The sequence below is a fragment of the Danio rerio genome, chromosome 8, assembly GCF_049306965.1.
Source record: "Danio rerio strain Tuebingen ecotype United States chromosome 8, GRCz12tu, whole genome shotgun sequence".
NCBI lineage: Eukaryota > Metazoa > Chordata > Actinopteri > Cypriniformes > Danionidae > Danio > Danio rerio.
The window spans coordinates 3741551-3760075 of NC_133183.1; the positions used below are offsets into that span (position 1 = coordinate 3741551).

Here is an 18525-nt window from a genome sequence, read left to right on the forward strand (position 1 = left end):
CACCCATGCACTATAGTGCATGTGTTTGGACTGTGGGGGAAACCAGAGCACCCGGTGGAAACCCATGCCAACACGGAGAGAACATGCAAACTCCACACAGAAACGCCAACTGGCCCAGCCGGGACTCAAACCAGCAACCTTCTTGATGTGAGGTGACAGTGCTAACCACTGAGCCACCAATCAGTTTCTTATAGTCCACTACACTGTAAAAAGCAATTAGTTACTGATTATAATGAGGAGGTACCTCCACCAGGTCCATGTCTTTGATTGAGAGTCCAGCCTTCTTCAGAGCTTCTGTGATAGCAGGTACAGGCCCTACAGGTTGTATTTAAAACATATTCAGTCAGAAATCAGTTTATACATTTATCCTTAAAGACTTTTCTATGGTGGACGAGACAGCTTGATGCACTGCAGCTTCAGAAAACACATGCAAATAGAAAACTCACTACAAATCCTCACAACACATGCATATTTTCATCTAAAGAAAAAGCAGACTGAAGTTAGCATGGTTGTATTTGTATCATGTTATCATTTACATTATCATCAGCCTACTACACAGGCCTGAATATATATATATTTTAAACATTATTCTTATCGACAAACTTATTTCAACCTCATTTTAACATTTAATAAAGCCTTGCCATTTTTTTGTCATTATCCTTGAAATTATATTTAGTTGAGAATATTAAGAGGATCTATCCATCTTGTATAATAACGTCACACAATTAATCGTCAGTGTCGCAAATCTTCAAAACACAAACAAATAGAAAAACACACCGCAAATCCTCACAACACGTGCAAAAGTTGACTGAAGTTAGCAAGTTGTATTTGTATTATGATATCACTTATATCATCACAGGCCTACTAAAAAGGCCTGAGTATTTATCTAAATATTATTCTTATCTGAAATTTATTTCGACACTAAATAAATTGTCTTTATATTTTAAAATATATTAAGTAGAGCTGTGAACCTACACTAGTCTCACGGTTCAGTTACGATTATCATGCCATCGATTCGATATTTCGGTGCATCACGGTGCATTGACGGTGCTTTCCATACACAGTTTTATATTTTCTTCACAGCAGCAGTTCTTGTATTAAAATGTATGAATATATTTATATTGATATACTATTTGTAATACAATTTAGTCGTTTAATACAAACAGTTAGATATATAAACTGTAACTTTAAACAAAACGAGCATTAAGCAAATAATATAAACAAATATAAACATCCAGCTCAATTTCTGATCTTTGTCTAGTTCTCTTACACCTCTTTGATTGGTCACACCCTCAACAAAAACGGTTGCGATTGGCTCTTGCGCGCTGCGTTCTTCAGATAAGTGACACTGATAAGCGGCAGCGGCGATCTCACAGCTGATGCATGATAGACACGGTGGAGAAAACTCTGCAGACACGCGCTCGTTTCTGTATCCAAACGTAATGCTGTAAAACAGCCGAGAGGAGAAGAAAAGCCACCCCAGCAGGTCAAATGGGCCACTGTGTGTGTGCGTGTGTGTGTGAGAAAGAGAGAGAGAGAGACAGAGACAGAGCGAGAGCGAAAGCGAGAGCGAGAGAGAGAGAGAAAGAGAGAAATGGAGTAGGCTACTTTCATTCTCTCGATCTCAGTGAAATAGGGGCTATTGTTGTACATGTCAGTGAAAGACTGATCCAGCAAACACACACAGTGAAATTGTGCACAGTTTATGAGTTTTAAGTAGTTAAAGCGTTGTAAATACTCGCAATCGCCTCCCTCGCGACAGAGCGCATATGAGGTAAATGACGTCAGTAATAACCGGTTATGATTATTACTGAACCGATACCGAATTGTCCGCGTCTGCATCGCGATGCACCGAAGAAACGATTAATTTTGACACCCCTAATATTTAGTTGAGAATATTAGGATAATTTAGCTATATTGTATAATACCGTTTTACAATTAATCGTCAGTTTATTCAGGCTAATAATATGCAAACGAGATAGAAATCACGTAATCAAGGTGCTAAATAAACAAAAAAGATCATCAGCAACTTCACTGAGCAATAATCACTGCACAACAAGCAATTCTCAGCCGGCTCCGTCACTATTTTCACTTCATCCGCTTGAAAAACTCATGTTTTAGTCTGTGTTATTTACATGTGATTTGCAGTGAGTTTTCCATGTGTGTTTGAGAATTTGCCACATGTGTGCTGCCAAACCGATGCATGCGTTTTCTTAATTTCTGATGTTTTTTCTATTTGCATGTGTTTTGTTAAGTTGCAGTGCGTTACGCTCTCTCGGCCAGCGTACTTTTCTCATTAAGTGCGACAGAAGGGTTGTTTAACACTCACCGATTCCCATGATGCTGGGATCACAACCTGAGGTGTGATAGGACACGATTCTAGCCAATGGGGTGAGTTTGTGAGCCTTCACTGCATCCTCACTGGCTATAATCACGGCAGCGGCTCCATCAGACACGCCCTGTGGGAGGAGCCAAAAACATTTTTAAAATATGCACAAAAAAAATCTAAAATCCAAAGTCATTTAATTTTTAAAACACCCACACACACATTTTGTAGAATATAAACATTCTTGCAACTCCTCAACTGAATGTAAACTAATAATTTTTATTTTCCCAAAGATCATTTGCAACCCTTTTTGTATAAATTAACAAAACAAATTGTTTGTATAAAATATTGTTTTCAGTTTTAGACAACATTAAATTAATGTTTTAATAACCCTGATTTTAAGTCATAACAACTGGAAGTATAGACTATTCTGACCCATTGTTTTTTCAAAATTTGGAAGAAATTATATCAGACTTTTATAGTATTTATAATATTTTACTTAAACCCAAAACCAATAAATATAACTCAGTAAATTAATAAATTAAATGACAAACAAAAAGAAAAAAATAAATAGTATTAAAACAAATAATAAAATAAAAACACACAATAAAAAAAAACATTTTAAAAAAATTATTAAAGTAAAATAATTAAATAATTTTAAATAATTTAAATAAAAAATAAAAATAAACAATAAAAAAGATTAAATTACATTAAAATAAAGTAAAAAAGGATAAAAAAATAAAAATAATAAAATAAATAATTTTAATGAATTAAATGACAAACAAAGAGCAAAAATTAAAGAATACAAAAAATGAAAACAAATAATAAAATAAAAACACACATTAAAAAAAAGTAAAATATATAAATGTATAATAATAAAATAATTATAAACAATTAAAAATATAATAATAACAAAAATAAATAAGATTGAATTACATTCAAATAAAGTAAAACAAAAGGATAAAAAATAAATAAATAAAATAAAAATAATAAAATAAATGGATGAAATGAAATAAAATTAAATAAAGGAACAAATGGTTGATGATAAAAGATGAAAAAATCTTATAATTAATTAAAAACAAAATAAACAAATAAAAATAAATAAATACAATAAAATAAATGTAATTTAAAAGTGCAGCCATTTTAGAGCTGTTTTACTGACCGAAGCATTGGCAGCAGTGACGGTTCCCCCTTTCTTGAAGACAGTGGGCAGTTTTGCCATCTGCTCCAGGGTGGTCTGTGGACGAGGGTGTTCATCAAACGTCATGGACACTTTCCCCTTCTTGGCTTTGACTTCAATGGGTGCGATCTCAGCGTTGAAATATCCAGCCTCGTGAGCTGCAGCAGAGACAGAAGTGTGAGTATGAGTGTATGTGAACAGATAACATCCACAAAACATTTTCTCTCACCACAAAGAGTTCTCCATTTACTTTTTCAACATTTAATTTATTTTAAAGGTTCCACGAAGTGCTTTGAAATGTGGACTTTTTGTTTATGTCTGACGTAATCTAAACTGAAACATGAAGAGAGGGTGCGACTGAGTAGCTCCTCCCTTTTTTAATAAACAGCCAATAGCATTTGGTTTTCTCACAGCTCTGCCAGTGAGAGTGGTTAAGCTCAAGCGAATTAAATGAAAAGCAAATGAAAAAGGGGCGGGGCATGTCAGACAAAAGAGAGCATTTGATTGGTCAGAAAATTGGATGAGAAACTATAGCATGAGGTGATGTAAAAAAAACAAAAACAATGATGCATATAGGCGGAAGTGACAAGCTTTGGATTTTATATCAGTTTTATATTTACTTAATGTAAATTGTCACTATTTTGGATCACACTAGATTATAGATATCCTTAACAGACTGAAACTAACATCTAAAAAACTTTATTGTAATTTCACTGGGACTTTAACATTGGGCAGGTAGTTAATAGCATGAGTTATGACCTAAACGGAAGTGCTAGTTATATTAATGCAGAATTATCCAGGATATGTGGTGTATATCTTGCGCTGACCTGCTTTCCAGCGCTGCTGCGTCTGATGCGAGTACTGGTCACACTCCTCACGGCTGATCTGGTATTTCTCTGCCAGGTTTTCTGCTGTGATGCCCATGGGCAGCTTTATGTTCAGATCCGTCAGTCCGGCCCACAGCGTGTCTTCCAGCTGATTCACACACACACAACAATTGATATTGAGTATGGGATGATAAACAGGGTGCGAATTATACATTGACGATCAGGGGGGTCAACTTTTTCTGTAATATTCTTGTGTGCAATACATGCTTCAGTGAATTAAACTAAATGACATTTTATCAATGAATATTTAATTTCTCAGCGTTTTGTCGGATAGTTTGTGTATTCTGACGTATACAATATCCTGTGATTAGCCATTTTTAGAGGTTACTGTAGGTCAATCTATACAAACAATGCATCTAATTTTACTTTACTTTTAGGCTCTATGTAACACTTATTTTACAAGAAAAGTGTTTTGTAAACACTTGCCATGTCAATCGGCTTAGATTAATTGACGCAATTATGCATTCACAATGGTATAATCCATTATAGGGGTGGTCAATTGTATAGTTTTATTATCTATTATTTAATTGGTAATATTAGTATTTAAGATGCAGATTAGAGCAAACTATTTCATACTATTTAGAGCAGGGATTCTCAACCAGTGGGCCTTGGCCCTCTAGTGGGCCTCAGCTTTCCTGCAGGTGGGCCGCGAGATAGCTTAAAATTAACTTAATTATTGTACTAATATATATATATATATATATATATATATATATATATATATATATATATATAAATAAAAAAATCTGTATCTATCTATTTATCTCTATATATATATATATATATATATATATATATATATATATATATATATATATATATATATATATATATATATATATATATATATATATATATATATATTTACATTTTACATTTAGTCATTTAGCAGACGCTTTTATCCAAATGATACAAATGAGGACAAGGAAGCAATTTACACAACCAAGAGCAACAATGAATAAGTGCTATAGACAAGTTTCAGGTCTGTAAAGTCTAAGAAGGGAAGTATTAGTAGTATTAGTATTTTATTTTTATTTTTTTTATAAATATTATATATATATATATAATATTTATAAAATGTATGATATATAATATTTATAAATATGATAATAATATTTATAATAATATTTATAAATATGATATGTATTATATAATGATATAATAATGAAATATTATATAATAATATTTATAAATATGATATATATATATATATATATATATATAATATTATATTTATAAATATTATAATATTATATATTTTTTTATAAATATATAATATTATATAAATATTATAATATTATATATATTTTTAATATTATAAAATTATATATATTTTTTATAAATATTTTATATATATATATATATATATATATATATATATATATATATATATATATATATATATATATATATATATATATATATATATATATATAGATAGATAGATATAGATAAATAGATAGATACAGATTTTTTTATACCATATGTATATATCTATCGCATGCAAAATAAGGTTATTTCGACACATATATAATACACAGACATATATTGTATTTATTATGTTAAATAAAACAATTGTGTTACATAGATATTATAATTTGTATCATATACACATATATTTCATATCTAAAAATAAATAAAGGTGGGTGACACTGTGGCTCAGTGGTTAGCACTGTCGTTTCAATGCAAGAAGGTCGCTGGTTTGAGTGCCGGCTGGGTCAGTTGGTGTTTCTGTATGGAGTTTGCATGTTCTCCCCGTGTTGACGTGAGATCCCTCCGGGTGTTCCGGTTTCCCCCACAGTCTAAACACATGCGCTATAGAGGAATTGATTAACTAAACTGGCTTAGTGTATGAGTGTGTGTGTGTGTATGGGGGTTTCCCAGCACTGGGTTGGGGCTGGATGAATGAATAAATAAAATTTTCTCAAATATATGCATACAAGTGTGTATTTATAAACACATGATAACTATACACATATATTATGTCAAAATAAACTTCTATTTTGGATGCTACTGAACAACATCATACGACCCTCAGAATTAGATTGAGAGACTCAATTAGACTTACTTTCAAATCGACTCCAAATTTAGTGCCAAAGCGGATGTTTCTGACAGCGTAAGGAGCTTGGCTCATGCTCTCTGATCCTCCACACAGCACCACCTCAGACTCTTTCAGGCAGATCTCCTGCAGCACAACACACACAACACACACACACACACACACCAGAAACTCATATCAATAATCTGGTTAAAATGATCATTTATCCCACAAGCAATTACATCTCTAAATTCCTCTTCTCCTTCTGAATATTTCACAAGTAGCATAAGCATTTATAAGTAATGCCGAGTTCAGACTGCGTGGTTTTCAAAGTAGTCGTGTCACAGATGTTTTCACACTGCTTGACTATCTGGGCTGGCGTTTTGTCGCTGCTTTGTTTACACTGCAAGATGAATCGGCAGCAGGGACTTTCACATTGCATGACTTTACAACAGGAAGAATCGCCGACTACTTCGTCCAAACTACGTCTCACAGCCAAAAAAACGTCGTATAACTTTTGTTATTAACTACATAATGAGAAAGAAGCCTTTAATGGGGTAGAAAATGTACTTATTTGCTCACCTGGGTTTAAAGGGCATTAGCAATCTCTCCCTAACTTTCTTTTTTAACTTTCTGTATGACACGTCAAACACACACGGGTGCTTTTGTCAATCCTCCACTAGTTTTTCCTCCATTTCTTGGATCCAAATAAACTTAATATGAACGCTTTTAACCTCTCCCCCATTCTCCCGCTGGCCAGCAGGTACACACACACACACACACACAAGTGAACGCTGCTCTCTCATTGGCTGTACACAATGTTATTTTCAGTCAAAACTCAATTCACACGGCATGATTTGAATCGCCGACAGCTCCAGATATTCAGCACGCCAAATATCTCGCAGGCATCGGCGACTCATCAGCGATTCTCTCAGATCGTGTCTTTGACAGTTCATACTGTGTGATTGTCACTCACATGCACGAGCACCGATTTGCCTGTGATTTCAGGCATTTGTTGGCGATTTCTCAAAACCTGTGGGCGAGTCAAAAATCATGCAGTCTGAACTCGGCATAAGGGAACAATAACTAAGCGAACGTTGTTTTTTGAGTCTTTTGATAACTTAAAATTCATTGTATAATAAAAGTTTACACTGACCTTTATGAAACATCATAAACAAAGTTTTATTGGGAATAAGCAGTGTTTGTTCTTTAAAAATTGCTCCTTATAATCTGGAATTTCAACATTACATTCAGAGCTTGCTCATGCTGTATATAACTTTTTCATTAAAGAAATCTTTCACTGGGCAGGGCACGGTGGCTCAGTGGTTAACACTGTGGCCTCACAGCGAGAAGGTCTCTGGTAGAAGTCTCCGCGGGACCAGACCAGATTTCTTGCGGTGTGTTAGTGGGCGGTTCAATCCGCTGTGGCGACCCCTAATAAATAAGAGACTTAAACTAAAGAATACTTATAAATGAATGAAAATCATTCACTGTCATACGGAGATCTAACAATATCGCTCCCGACTCCCGAGTGAGCGAGCACACACTTGTATGTGTGTGAATGAGAGAGCATGATGCTGTGTTTAGCTTGTTTGTTGCTGTCTACTAGGCTTGGGTGGTATCCAAATTTTGATACCGTCAAACCTCCTCCTCCGGTATCCGGTATTACCGGCGTAATTAAAAAAAATATGACGTAAGGCTCAGACAGCGTCACCAAACTGTTAGCTTGTGCCTAAATCATTCAGAAACTGAATACCTTGTATGCGACCAGGTTTGAATTAAATTAAAATAAACTCTAAATGATGACGGGTATTTTGGCAATGATGAAATTAAGATAAAGGCTGTGCGAGATTTGTTTCAACACTTCTCTTCACAATCTGGCATTAAGGCGACTGTGAAGCTGAATATTAAAATAATAATGCCACCATTAGCCTGTATACTCTGTCTACATTATGATTATATGGTTTCATTAATATTTATTTATAATTTAAAAACCCTTTACTCACCAAGATTAGGCTACGTGTGTTTGTGGAGGAACATTATTAAATACACTGGCTTTAGCGCAGTCCTGCGTTCATGCTGCGTCCAGCAGAACTGAACACCCTTTCCTGCGGCTACAGGCCGAGATGCAGAGTTCTGATCTGGCTGATTTTGCAAGTTTTGGGTAGGATTGTTTGTTCATCTTCTACCAGGCAGGAGCAACCATTTAATTTTCCATGACAGCAGTTTCAGTGTAGCGAATGGCCTCGTCTTTTTACCTGTCAGCTTGCGGTTTTGCGCTCTACCGTAATACGTGTATGAGCGACAGCCGAAATACCTTGACGGCTTGAATGACTGTTCCTTCTGAGCTAGTGACTGACTTGACCGCCGTCAAAATTTGCGTTTTTTTACTTCTCCGTCATCATTTCTTTTACATTTGCAGGGATGGATTTTAATGCAGGGATTTGGATTTCTCGGGTCTCGCCGGGTTCGGGGAAAGATCGTCAGTTCTAATGCAGACCTCTAGTCTAGTTCATTCATATTTACCACGTCTCCCTTATCTTTCAGTCGATACCGAAAATACTGCCAAACTGCAGGTCACTCATTTTGGAGCGCGACTCAACACCTCACCTCTCCCTCTCCCCCTCTCTCTCTCTCTTTCTCTCCACCACACTGTCCCGTGATGACAACCACACATACGTTTTTGTAGGCATTAAATAAAGGATATTTAATATTTTATGACGGTATAACGGTATTGAAACTGACACCGTTGCTATTTTTAGATCCTGCGGTATACCATAATACCGTAATACCGCCCAAGCCTACTGTCTACGTGTGAGTGTATGTGTGTGCGAATGAGAGAGAGAGCTTTGTGCTGTCTATGTATGTGTGTGTGTATGTGACAGCGTGTTATAGGCTGTCTGGACTCTGTATAGCTGGGTGGTTTTCGGTTTTGTTCTCCCCCCGCTCATTAGCGGGACCAGGCCCGGTGTGTAGAAAACGGGGCTGTCGGGCAGTGGGACAACAATAGTTGAATATAAGCAGGAGCGGTCGGGTTCGGACTAAAACCTGGCGGGAGCGGGATTCAAAATTTAGTCTCGCGCAGGTCTCAAGTCTCTGGTTCGAGTCCTGGCCAGACCAGTTGGCCTTTCTATGTGTATTTTGCATGTTCTCCCTGTGTGGGTTTCCTCTGGGTGCTCCGGTGTCCGCCATAGTCCAAACACATGTGCTATAGTTGAATTGGGCAACAATATTGGCCGTAGTAAATGAGTTTATGTGTGAATAAGTGTGTATGGGTGTTTCCCAGCACAGGGTTATGGATGGAAGGGCATCCGCTGTGTAAATATAAAAACATATGTTGGCGGTTCAATCCGCTGTGGCGACCCCTAATAAACAAGAGACTTAGCCTAAAGAAAACTTATAAATGAATGAAAATCTTTCACTGTCATACGGAGATTTTAATCATAAACAAAAGCATCGAAACTGTAAGTCTGGTTAAAATGTAAAGTTTGCACAGCTGAAGAAACTGGAAGACATTTATTTAATGAATCGTGACTCCCAGAATTAGATTGTGAAGTCCTTAAAGATTCCCACCCCTTAATAAACGGCATTATACTTTATTAGAGACTTGAGACCTGCGCTGGACTAAATTTTGAATCCCGCTCCCGCCAGGATTTAGTCCAAACCCGACCGCTCCAGCTTATATTCAGCATTTGTTGTCCCACTGCCCAACAGCCCCGTTTTCTACACGCCGGGCCTGTTCCCGCTACTGAACCGATACCGAATTGTCCGCATCTGCATCGCGGTGCACCAAAGAAACAATTAATTTTGACACCCCTAGTTGTACCTGTGCTCCATTGATTATGGACTGGAATCCGGACCCGCAGAGGCGGTTTACAGTCAGCGCTGGCACTGGGATGGGCACACCACACCGCAGACCCACATGACGGGCGATGTAGGGGGCGTCTGCTGAACTCTGGATAACAATAAGAGAACATATGTGCAGTATTAGGATTTGGGCTGGAGCTCTTTTTTTCACCAACCTACTGGATGACTGAAGCATCAAACATAATAATGAACGATAATAAAAAAAGCATGAGTGCTACTCTTCTGCAAGGTGATAACCTCAAAGCTAAAAAAAAAACATTAATCAAAACTCTCTTAATATTCAAACTAATAAAGAAACTCTAACAAGTCTCTCTCTCAAATATAAACACCAAAGACACTTATAAGCTAGTTATCCTTGACATTTACTTTTACAGTTTAAAAATTACGACAGTAAATCTTTTAGATTTTACCACTTGAACAAGTATTTTTTTCAGTGCAATACAAACAGGAATAAAACTATAACGTTTAGTGTATTTATTTAGAATATTAATCAGAATAAACTGTAAAGTTCAGCTAATATAATCAGAATATCAATCACAATAAATCTGTTTTCAAACTTTCAACTCGCTCTTTAAGATCTCAAAACTCAGGGCAAAGTCGAGTAAAGGAGGTCGAGCCTTCTCATTTATGGCTCCTAAACTCTGGAATAGCCTTCCTGATAATGTCCCAGGCTCAGACACACTCTCCCAGTTCATCTTTTTAGTATAGCATTCACTCAATGCATCACATGATGCATGAATGTGCTCCACGCAGGTGAGCTGGCTTGACAACCACCTGTAGGACACACTTTTCCTGTCTTAATGCACCAGACATTTTGTTAGAAACACTCATATGCTTTACATGTTTGTTTGTATAACTGCTATTTACATTTATAGCACTTCTCATGTTTAAATACACTATAAATAGCAGCTACGCTAATTACATTATGATTTCTCTATTTCCACCTGAGAATACTCATCCTGAGGCCTCTAGAGATTATGCAGCGCCACTGATGTGATTCAAGACCTGTAAAGAAATGACACCAAGGTATCCATAATCCTGGACCAGGCCGTATCCTGAGCTGATGCTGTGGCAGTCATGAAGGAGTGTGAGACTGGTTCCTGAAAGACCACAGTAAGAGACAAGTCTTCGTATTGATCCTGTGGGCCAGCCTGATCACCCGCTGGTGACCTACTCACACCTGCAGCTTCTCCATGATGGATGTCCAGCATTCTCCAGCCTCCAGCGCTTAGACTGCAGCTCTGCACACGAAGTTTGGCCAGAGGAGAAATGGTCGTGCACAATTAAGCCTGGGTTCTGTCGAGGTTTTTTTTCCGTCACTTTGGTCAACAGGCGAAGTTTGTTCCTCCACTGTCGCCACTGGCTTGCCTGAGTTTGGACTTGTAGAGCTGCGCATCGATGGATTTGCTCTTCAGTGTTTGGACTCTCAGTATTGAATATTAAACCACACTGAACTGAACTTCAACTCTGAAAACTGGACTCACACAGTTTCAATTTACTAGAACTTCTATGTTAAGGTGCTTTGACACGATCTACATTGTAAAAGTGCTTTAGAAATAAACATGAATTGAACTCAGTGTATTTAATCAGAATACTGATTGGAATAAAACTATAAACCGGAACTAAAAATACACTGCGCTGCTGATAGGGTGAAGTGACGTCATAGTGAAACGGGTCTATAATGCTCATTAGCCAATCAGAATCAAGCATTCAAAGTTAAAGTCAAAATTTAAAGATATGAATTGAACTTCTAGTCTGAGGGTGCTTTCACACCTGCCTTATTTAGTTTGATTGAATCGCACTAGAGTTCGTTTTCCTTTTTGGTGCGGTTGGTTTGGGCAGGTGAGAATGCAGCAATCGTACTCGAGTACGCACCAAAAGCGGACCAAATAAGCGTACCGAGACCTGCTTAAAGAGGTGATCTTGGTACGCTTTCAAACGAACCCTGGAGCGGTTCATTTGTGGTGAGAATATGATCCGTACTAAAACAGGTCCAACAGCAAAAAGTACTGCGCCTTTTGGACTAATCCAGCTGCCGTAGGCCGATGCGCCAACAGAGAGAGAGAGAGAGAGGGCAAAACATTACCTGATGGATCGTTGTTAATATTTCCGCAAGATGAGCATGTCGCAGTTTCGCTAAATTAATTCACGCCTCATGAAGTGACGAGTGATGCATTAAAACATTGTTTTCCAACCAGTGGCGTAGCGCAAAATGCGGAGGCACCCCAGCAGGGAAGGCTGACGTCATACGTCAATTTGCATATCACTGACGTCATCACGTTCTACCATTTGTGTTTAACAGCCTATGGTTAATAAAGGGGTATTTATAATTGCACTACACTTTATATAAGCATGTTTATTTAACTAAATTTATTGCTGTTTAAATACAGTATATCATTATAGATGTGTAACGTTAGTGAATGTGCAGTAATCTCTCATATGTAATAAATTCAGACAAGTTCAGAAACTGTCACTAAAATATCTGTGATTGTGAACAAGAAAAGAATAAACGGTCCAATTAAATTGTTAAAATAAAGGAGAAGCAGATCGGTTTGACTGTATAAGGGAAATACCTTCACACTGCCTGTGCTAAATCATTTGTCGTCGGTACGCAGAGGCGTGATCTGCATTCGGGCTGCAGGTGGGAGAGGCTGCTGTACGAGAACTGACTGGGCCGCCTGTCAGTGCTGTGAGGCGGGGGAGGGGCCGGCGGCATCACACGCAGCTCGTTGAGAAGAGTAGGGACGGTACAGTATGGACAAATGACAGTCTAAAAAAAAATCTCCAATAACACACAAAAAAGTCGCTAGATTTGTCGCTAGGGGGTCTGAAAAGTCACTAAATCTAGTGACAAAAAGTTGGCAACATTGGCGGCAAGCAATCAGAATGAAGTAGTCCACCGCTTGAGAGGTGTTCAGAGAACACAGACCTGTGAACTTTGGTTCCGACCACAGTTGTTCCCGAGAGTTTGATTATTACGGTTGCCGGATTTTCAATTATTGAAAATCGCGACGACGTGGAGCCCCCTAATCCTGCGGGCCTGTCCGCTACGCCACTGTTTCCAACCGCGGCCGCGCTTCATTTTCGTAATGTATAGTTTGTCTAAAGCAGGCATACAATCAGTCAGCGCAGTCGTCCCTCCAGAGTAAAAGCAACATTTTGTGTCTGCCGGTTTTGTTTACCTGTGGGAGTTCATTGGCATTTTCCCGCACATGAATTCTGACCAATCAATAAGCAGTTTAGGAAATATGTTCAGCAACATCTGGCCAATGAGAGATGTGGATTTTGTCAGATGACTGCATTTGGGTTCGTTTCAACTGGTTCGGACCAAAGCCAGCAGTGTGGTGTGAAAACGACCCAAAGACGGCAGAAGATGCAACAATGTATCATTGGTCCAGACCAAATGAAGCGAACTACAGATGTGAAAGCACCCTGAAAGAGAACATGCCAAAACAGCAAAGTAGTCTGGCTTCTCAAAACTGACAATGATTCTGCATGCACTGTAGTGTCATGTTTTATAATTAAAGCACATCACAATCTCTCACCTGCATGACATTTCCGATAATGACACTGTTGACTAGTTCTGGAGCCACATTCCCCGCAGCGAGAGCTGCTTTTGCAGCGTGTTCAGCCAGATCTGTAGCACTGTGGTCCTTCAGAACGCCTCCATACGTGCCGAACGGCGTCCTCTTCGCCGAGACTATAAACACACCTAAAGAAAACACATACAGTTGTGATGTAACATCATGATAACGAACATCCATGATGTTATGATCACAGGCATTTCAAAATTTGTTGGCATTTCTGTGTGGAGTTTGCATGCTCTCCCCATGTTGGTGTGGTTTTCCTCCAGGTGCTCCGGTTCCCCACAGTCCAAACACATGCGCTATAGGGGAATTGGATAAATTAAATTGGCCGTTGTGTATGAGTGTGAGGGAATTAATGTGCATTGATGCTTCCCAGTACTGGGTTGCAGCCGGAAGGCAATTAATAAACTGTTTAATTTAACCCTTGTGTGTTTTCGGTGATGTTTTCATCCACTCTGGGGTGATTTTTAGGCTTAATTTGGTCACAACATTCTCTGTTTCAGCAGAAATAATGATTTTTGGTGTCAAATCTTGTTTTGACATATATTTTGAGAAAATGTTTTGAAACAATTCACTCTGGCCAAATTTACTACACTTTCATTATGTTGGTGGCTGTTTTTGACCCTTTGAATTCCTTAATAATCACATTTAATAATTGCAAAGGCATGACAGCATATAAACATGCAATCATGACTGTTGCTGGTTTTTCCTGTTGTGTAGACATAAAAAGTAAAATTTTTAATGTTAATATTAATTCATTTCAATAGACACCTAATGAAAACCACTACAAAAGCATTTATTAATCTTAGAAGATGTTATTTTCTTAGCTCATGCCAAAGAACTTCTTCAAATTAATGGTTGTAATTGTTTTATTAAATTGAGAGTTAATAACTAATAAATTCAATTGTATTTTCAAATTAATAATTTTAATATATATTTTTTAACTACCATAGTAGTTTGTGTTAATAAATGTTTATTTCTCACTGAGTTCTACACATTGACTGACATTTAATAATAAAATCTTGCTATAAAGTGTTACCTATTGTACTTTATAATCCTTTAGTTACATTTATATATATAATAAAGCAATTCTGCACACACAATGTTATTGTTACTTACTTATTATAACTGTTAAAGTATTCTTTTTGCAGTTTATAGTCAATATCATCATGAAAGCTTAAGAAATGAATGAATAACTTTTACACCGACATAAACCCTGATCTTTACTTAACCAACATCAGGTACATTTAAATCCAGACTGAAAACACATGTTTAGCTCTGCCTTTACTGAATTGAGCACTGTGCTATGACCGACAGATCGCACTATTATATATTATAAAACTGGTTTTAACATATTTTAATCTGTTTTTAATACCTTTTATTATTTGTTTTTTTTTCTTATACTTTTATTCCAGTTTATGTAAAGCACTTTGATTTTCCACCGTGTATGAAATGTGCTATAGAAATAAACATGCCTTGCCTAATCTGATTTGATTCCTGTTGTTTACAGAAAATCAAGACTGTTATAAAAAGTACAGAAATGTAAGCATTATAAATAAGTTAGATATAGATAGATATGGCTGATTCCAGCGTTATGGACGTGACATTTGCAGCAAAAATTCAAAAGACAGACAGAGCGTGCTTAGCTTTTGCACTATTTTTGCACGCAAATGTGTCAGGATACAGGCTAATCTCCACTGCTGTGTGGATATCTGTTATGTTAATGTACAAAATAAACCTGTTTTAAGGTCCACAAACCAGGATTGACGCGTCTCCCTTTATAATTGTTCTGACACGCGGCTGTGCTGATGAAGTAAAGCTGAAGTAAATTGCTGTACTTCATTACACACATGCTCTGTTTTAAAACATTTTAAACATGTGAAACTCACTCGTGATCACATTTGATGATGATTGCTGATCCTAGCGAACAGAACAGAGCTTTTATTCCCGGTTGCTTTGCGCACGTCTGGTCTTGTTGACATTATTATACACGTTACTACCGGGACATGCTACGCGAAGCTGTCAATCAATATTGGTGGGCGGGGGGACCACGCTCCTACGTCAAGTTGTGGTCGGTCTAAAACACGCTCCAATTGGTCCACCGTTTTTATGTTGTTAAATTGAAAAAAAAAAAAAGGACTGGGTGTTTTTATATCACCCAAATATGACTGTCTATACACTATACCTACACACATGTCTGTCCAAACAGCTTGAAAAGTAGATTTTACACTATAGGTGCCCTTTAAAATTATATTGAAACATCTGCTTTTATTTTCCAAAACAACTAACCACGGAGGTATGGGATCAAAAAATTTCAATCTGTGAACATTTTCTCTACTTTAAATGAGGAAAATAAACATGCGTTATGGATGTGACAAAAACAGTGTGCCTGTTTACAGAATAAAGCATATTTTGTAGAAATTCTGTGAATTAAACTGCACAACCCAAAATAAATAATGTTCATACAAAAGATAAGAGTTGGTTTTTATAGAACAAAAATGATTGATTTTATTTTTCATTTTTGCGGGAAAAGCTTTGTTATGGATGTGACACTTTTTCGTTATGGATGTGACGAATGTGAAATTGCCATTTTTGTGACTTTGGTAAATCAAATATAATAGTTTGAAAACATTGACAGAGACATTTTAAGTATTTTTTTAAAGTACTGTATAACACTTGCCTATGCAAAAAAAAAAATGTAGAAATGGTTTAGCTATTTTGGTGAAAACATTTTTTCTTTTCATGGCAAGGTCGACATTTGCATGGAATTGCACATATACATATAGATACACACTCGTAAATGGATATATGAAGAGTTTAGGTGCAAAACCCTCTAAACGTCGTCTGAAATGTTTTCCTAAAGTGCACATTTTTTTTCAAGCTCCTGTATATTCAGTAAATCCACTTTAATGCCAAATAATGTTATTTGCATTGCCTTTGAAGTGAAATACCTGAACACAAACAGGATCCTGAGTAAAATGCTCATTTTAGAAAAATATTTCAAATGGCACTCTTGCGTTTGAACTCTTTATATTAGACAGATAGTTAGACAGACAGGCAGGTAGATAGACAGACAGACAGACGACATAGAGTAAACTTTACTACTCACATATAACATTTGGGTTAATATTAACCCAACAGGTAACCCAATGATGGGTTGTTTTGGCACCGACCTTCTGTTGGGTTATTTTAACCTAATCCTTTGAGTTGGTAACGTTAGCCCAACAATTTGGGTTACAAAATTAACAAATCTGTTGGGTTAATTTGCCAAAATGTGGCTTAACCAAGGAATATCTCAAATATGTGTATAATATACCCACCCCCACCACCCCCAAAAAAAAAAAACTTTAGAAATGAACACGGAGGTAGAGAAAGTGCTTTTATCCATATGTGAATCAGCTATGAAGCGTGCGTTTGTATCATTAAATTAAGGGTGCAGGTGAAACGGTAATAATAAACACAACACTAATTTAGGTAATTTGCTAAAAAAAAAATGTTATTGCGTTAGGTCTAAAATAAACTTTATAACGCAAACACAACATTACGTACGAACATTAATACAACTGATCTGTGTCAGTTAAATCAGTTGACTGTTAAAATGTAAAGGTTTTTACCCAACTGGTTGTGTTATTAAATAAATAACACAACACAACTGATCTGTGTTATGTTATGTTATATTATATTATATTTAAATATTAAATAAATAACACATCAAAGGCTAAAAATAACCAAACAAAGCACCAAACATTTAACCAAACTTGTTGAGTTACTAATAAATAACCATAAAGGTTCAAAATAACCAAACAAAGCACCAAATATTTTTAACTCAACTGGGGGTAAATAAATAACCCAACATTTTTTAGTGTCGAGTAAACATGGGTTTATGTCACTGACCTCCCCTTTAACCTAATTCTGCCAGAAGTCATAGTTTAATCTGATGTTTGAGCTTCCTACACGACAGCTAACTCTTCTTTTAACTTTAATTAATTACATTTAATTCAGTTTTGATTCATAACGACGATTCAAACTAATTGTATTTAATAAAGAAGAGTCGAGGAGGAAAAAACTACAAGAATTCACTTAAATAACACAAACTTTAATCAACTTTAAGCCTTCAACTATTTTAGATGTGGTATATAAAATAAAAACATTAGTAATAAAAATAGGAAAAATAACTGAATATTAGTGACATTGAGGAGATGAAGAAGTTCAAGTGCAGTGCAGAAAACAAGTGCAAAAGCAGATAACATGTACAAATCAAATCATTCGAGCATTTTTAACACACATAACACATTAATTTATCGTAAAATATATAACGTTTATTTACCTCTGAGGAGAGACATGATATCGACTGTGCTTGAGATCGTTTGAGCAGCTTCAAACACACAAACGCACACACACACCGACCTTTCACCTACTTACTCTTAACATTCACTTCACAACATTCGACGCACACATAAAAATGAATATTCCATAACAACCTTATATTCTAAACGAAAATATATATTATACGTCCTATTTGAAATAATTATGATATTTAACACAGATATTTAAATTCTGATTTTAGCTAATAAAGAAAAAAACAACAACGCGAAAGTGCGTCTGTGATAACGGAAGTGTTTTTACACTGACCTACAGAT

The 18525-nt window shown here is 36.4% G+C and overlaps 1 protein-coding gene across 4 annotated transcripts in view; it reads right to left on the reverse strand.

Annotated features, from left to right (window-relative positions):
- Window positions 1-18525, reverse strand: part of acaa2 (acetyl-CoA acyltransferase 2) — a 654279-nt gene that overhangs the window by 1945 nt on the left and 633809 nt on the right. Inside the window, 8 exon segments of one of the 4 annotated variants that reach the window (NM_213052.1) lie at window positions 245-315; window positions 2330-2459; window positions 3489-3664; window positions 4334-4481; window positions 6462-6578; window positions 10258-10386; window positions 13844-14010; window positions 18213-18305. In NM_213052.1, coding sequence (NP_998217.1) covers window positions 245-315; window positions 2330-2459; window positions 3489-3664; window positions 4334-4481; window positions 6462-6578; window positions 10258-10386; window positions 13844-14010; window positions 18213-18228 — 954 coding nt within the window. In that variant the 5' untranslated portion in view covers window positions 18229-18305. 4 annotated transcript variants of the gene reach the window in all.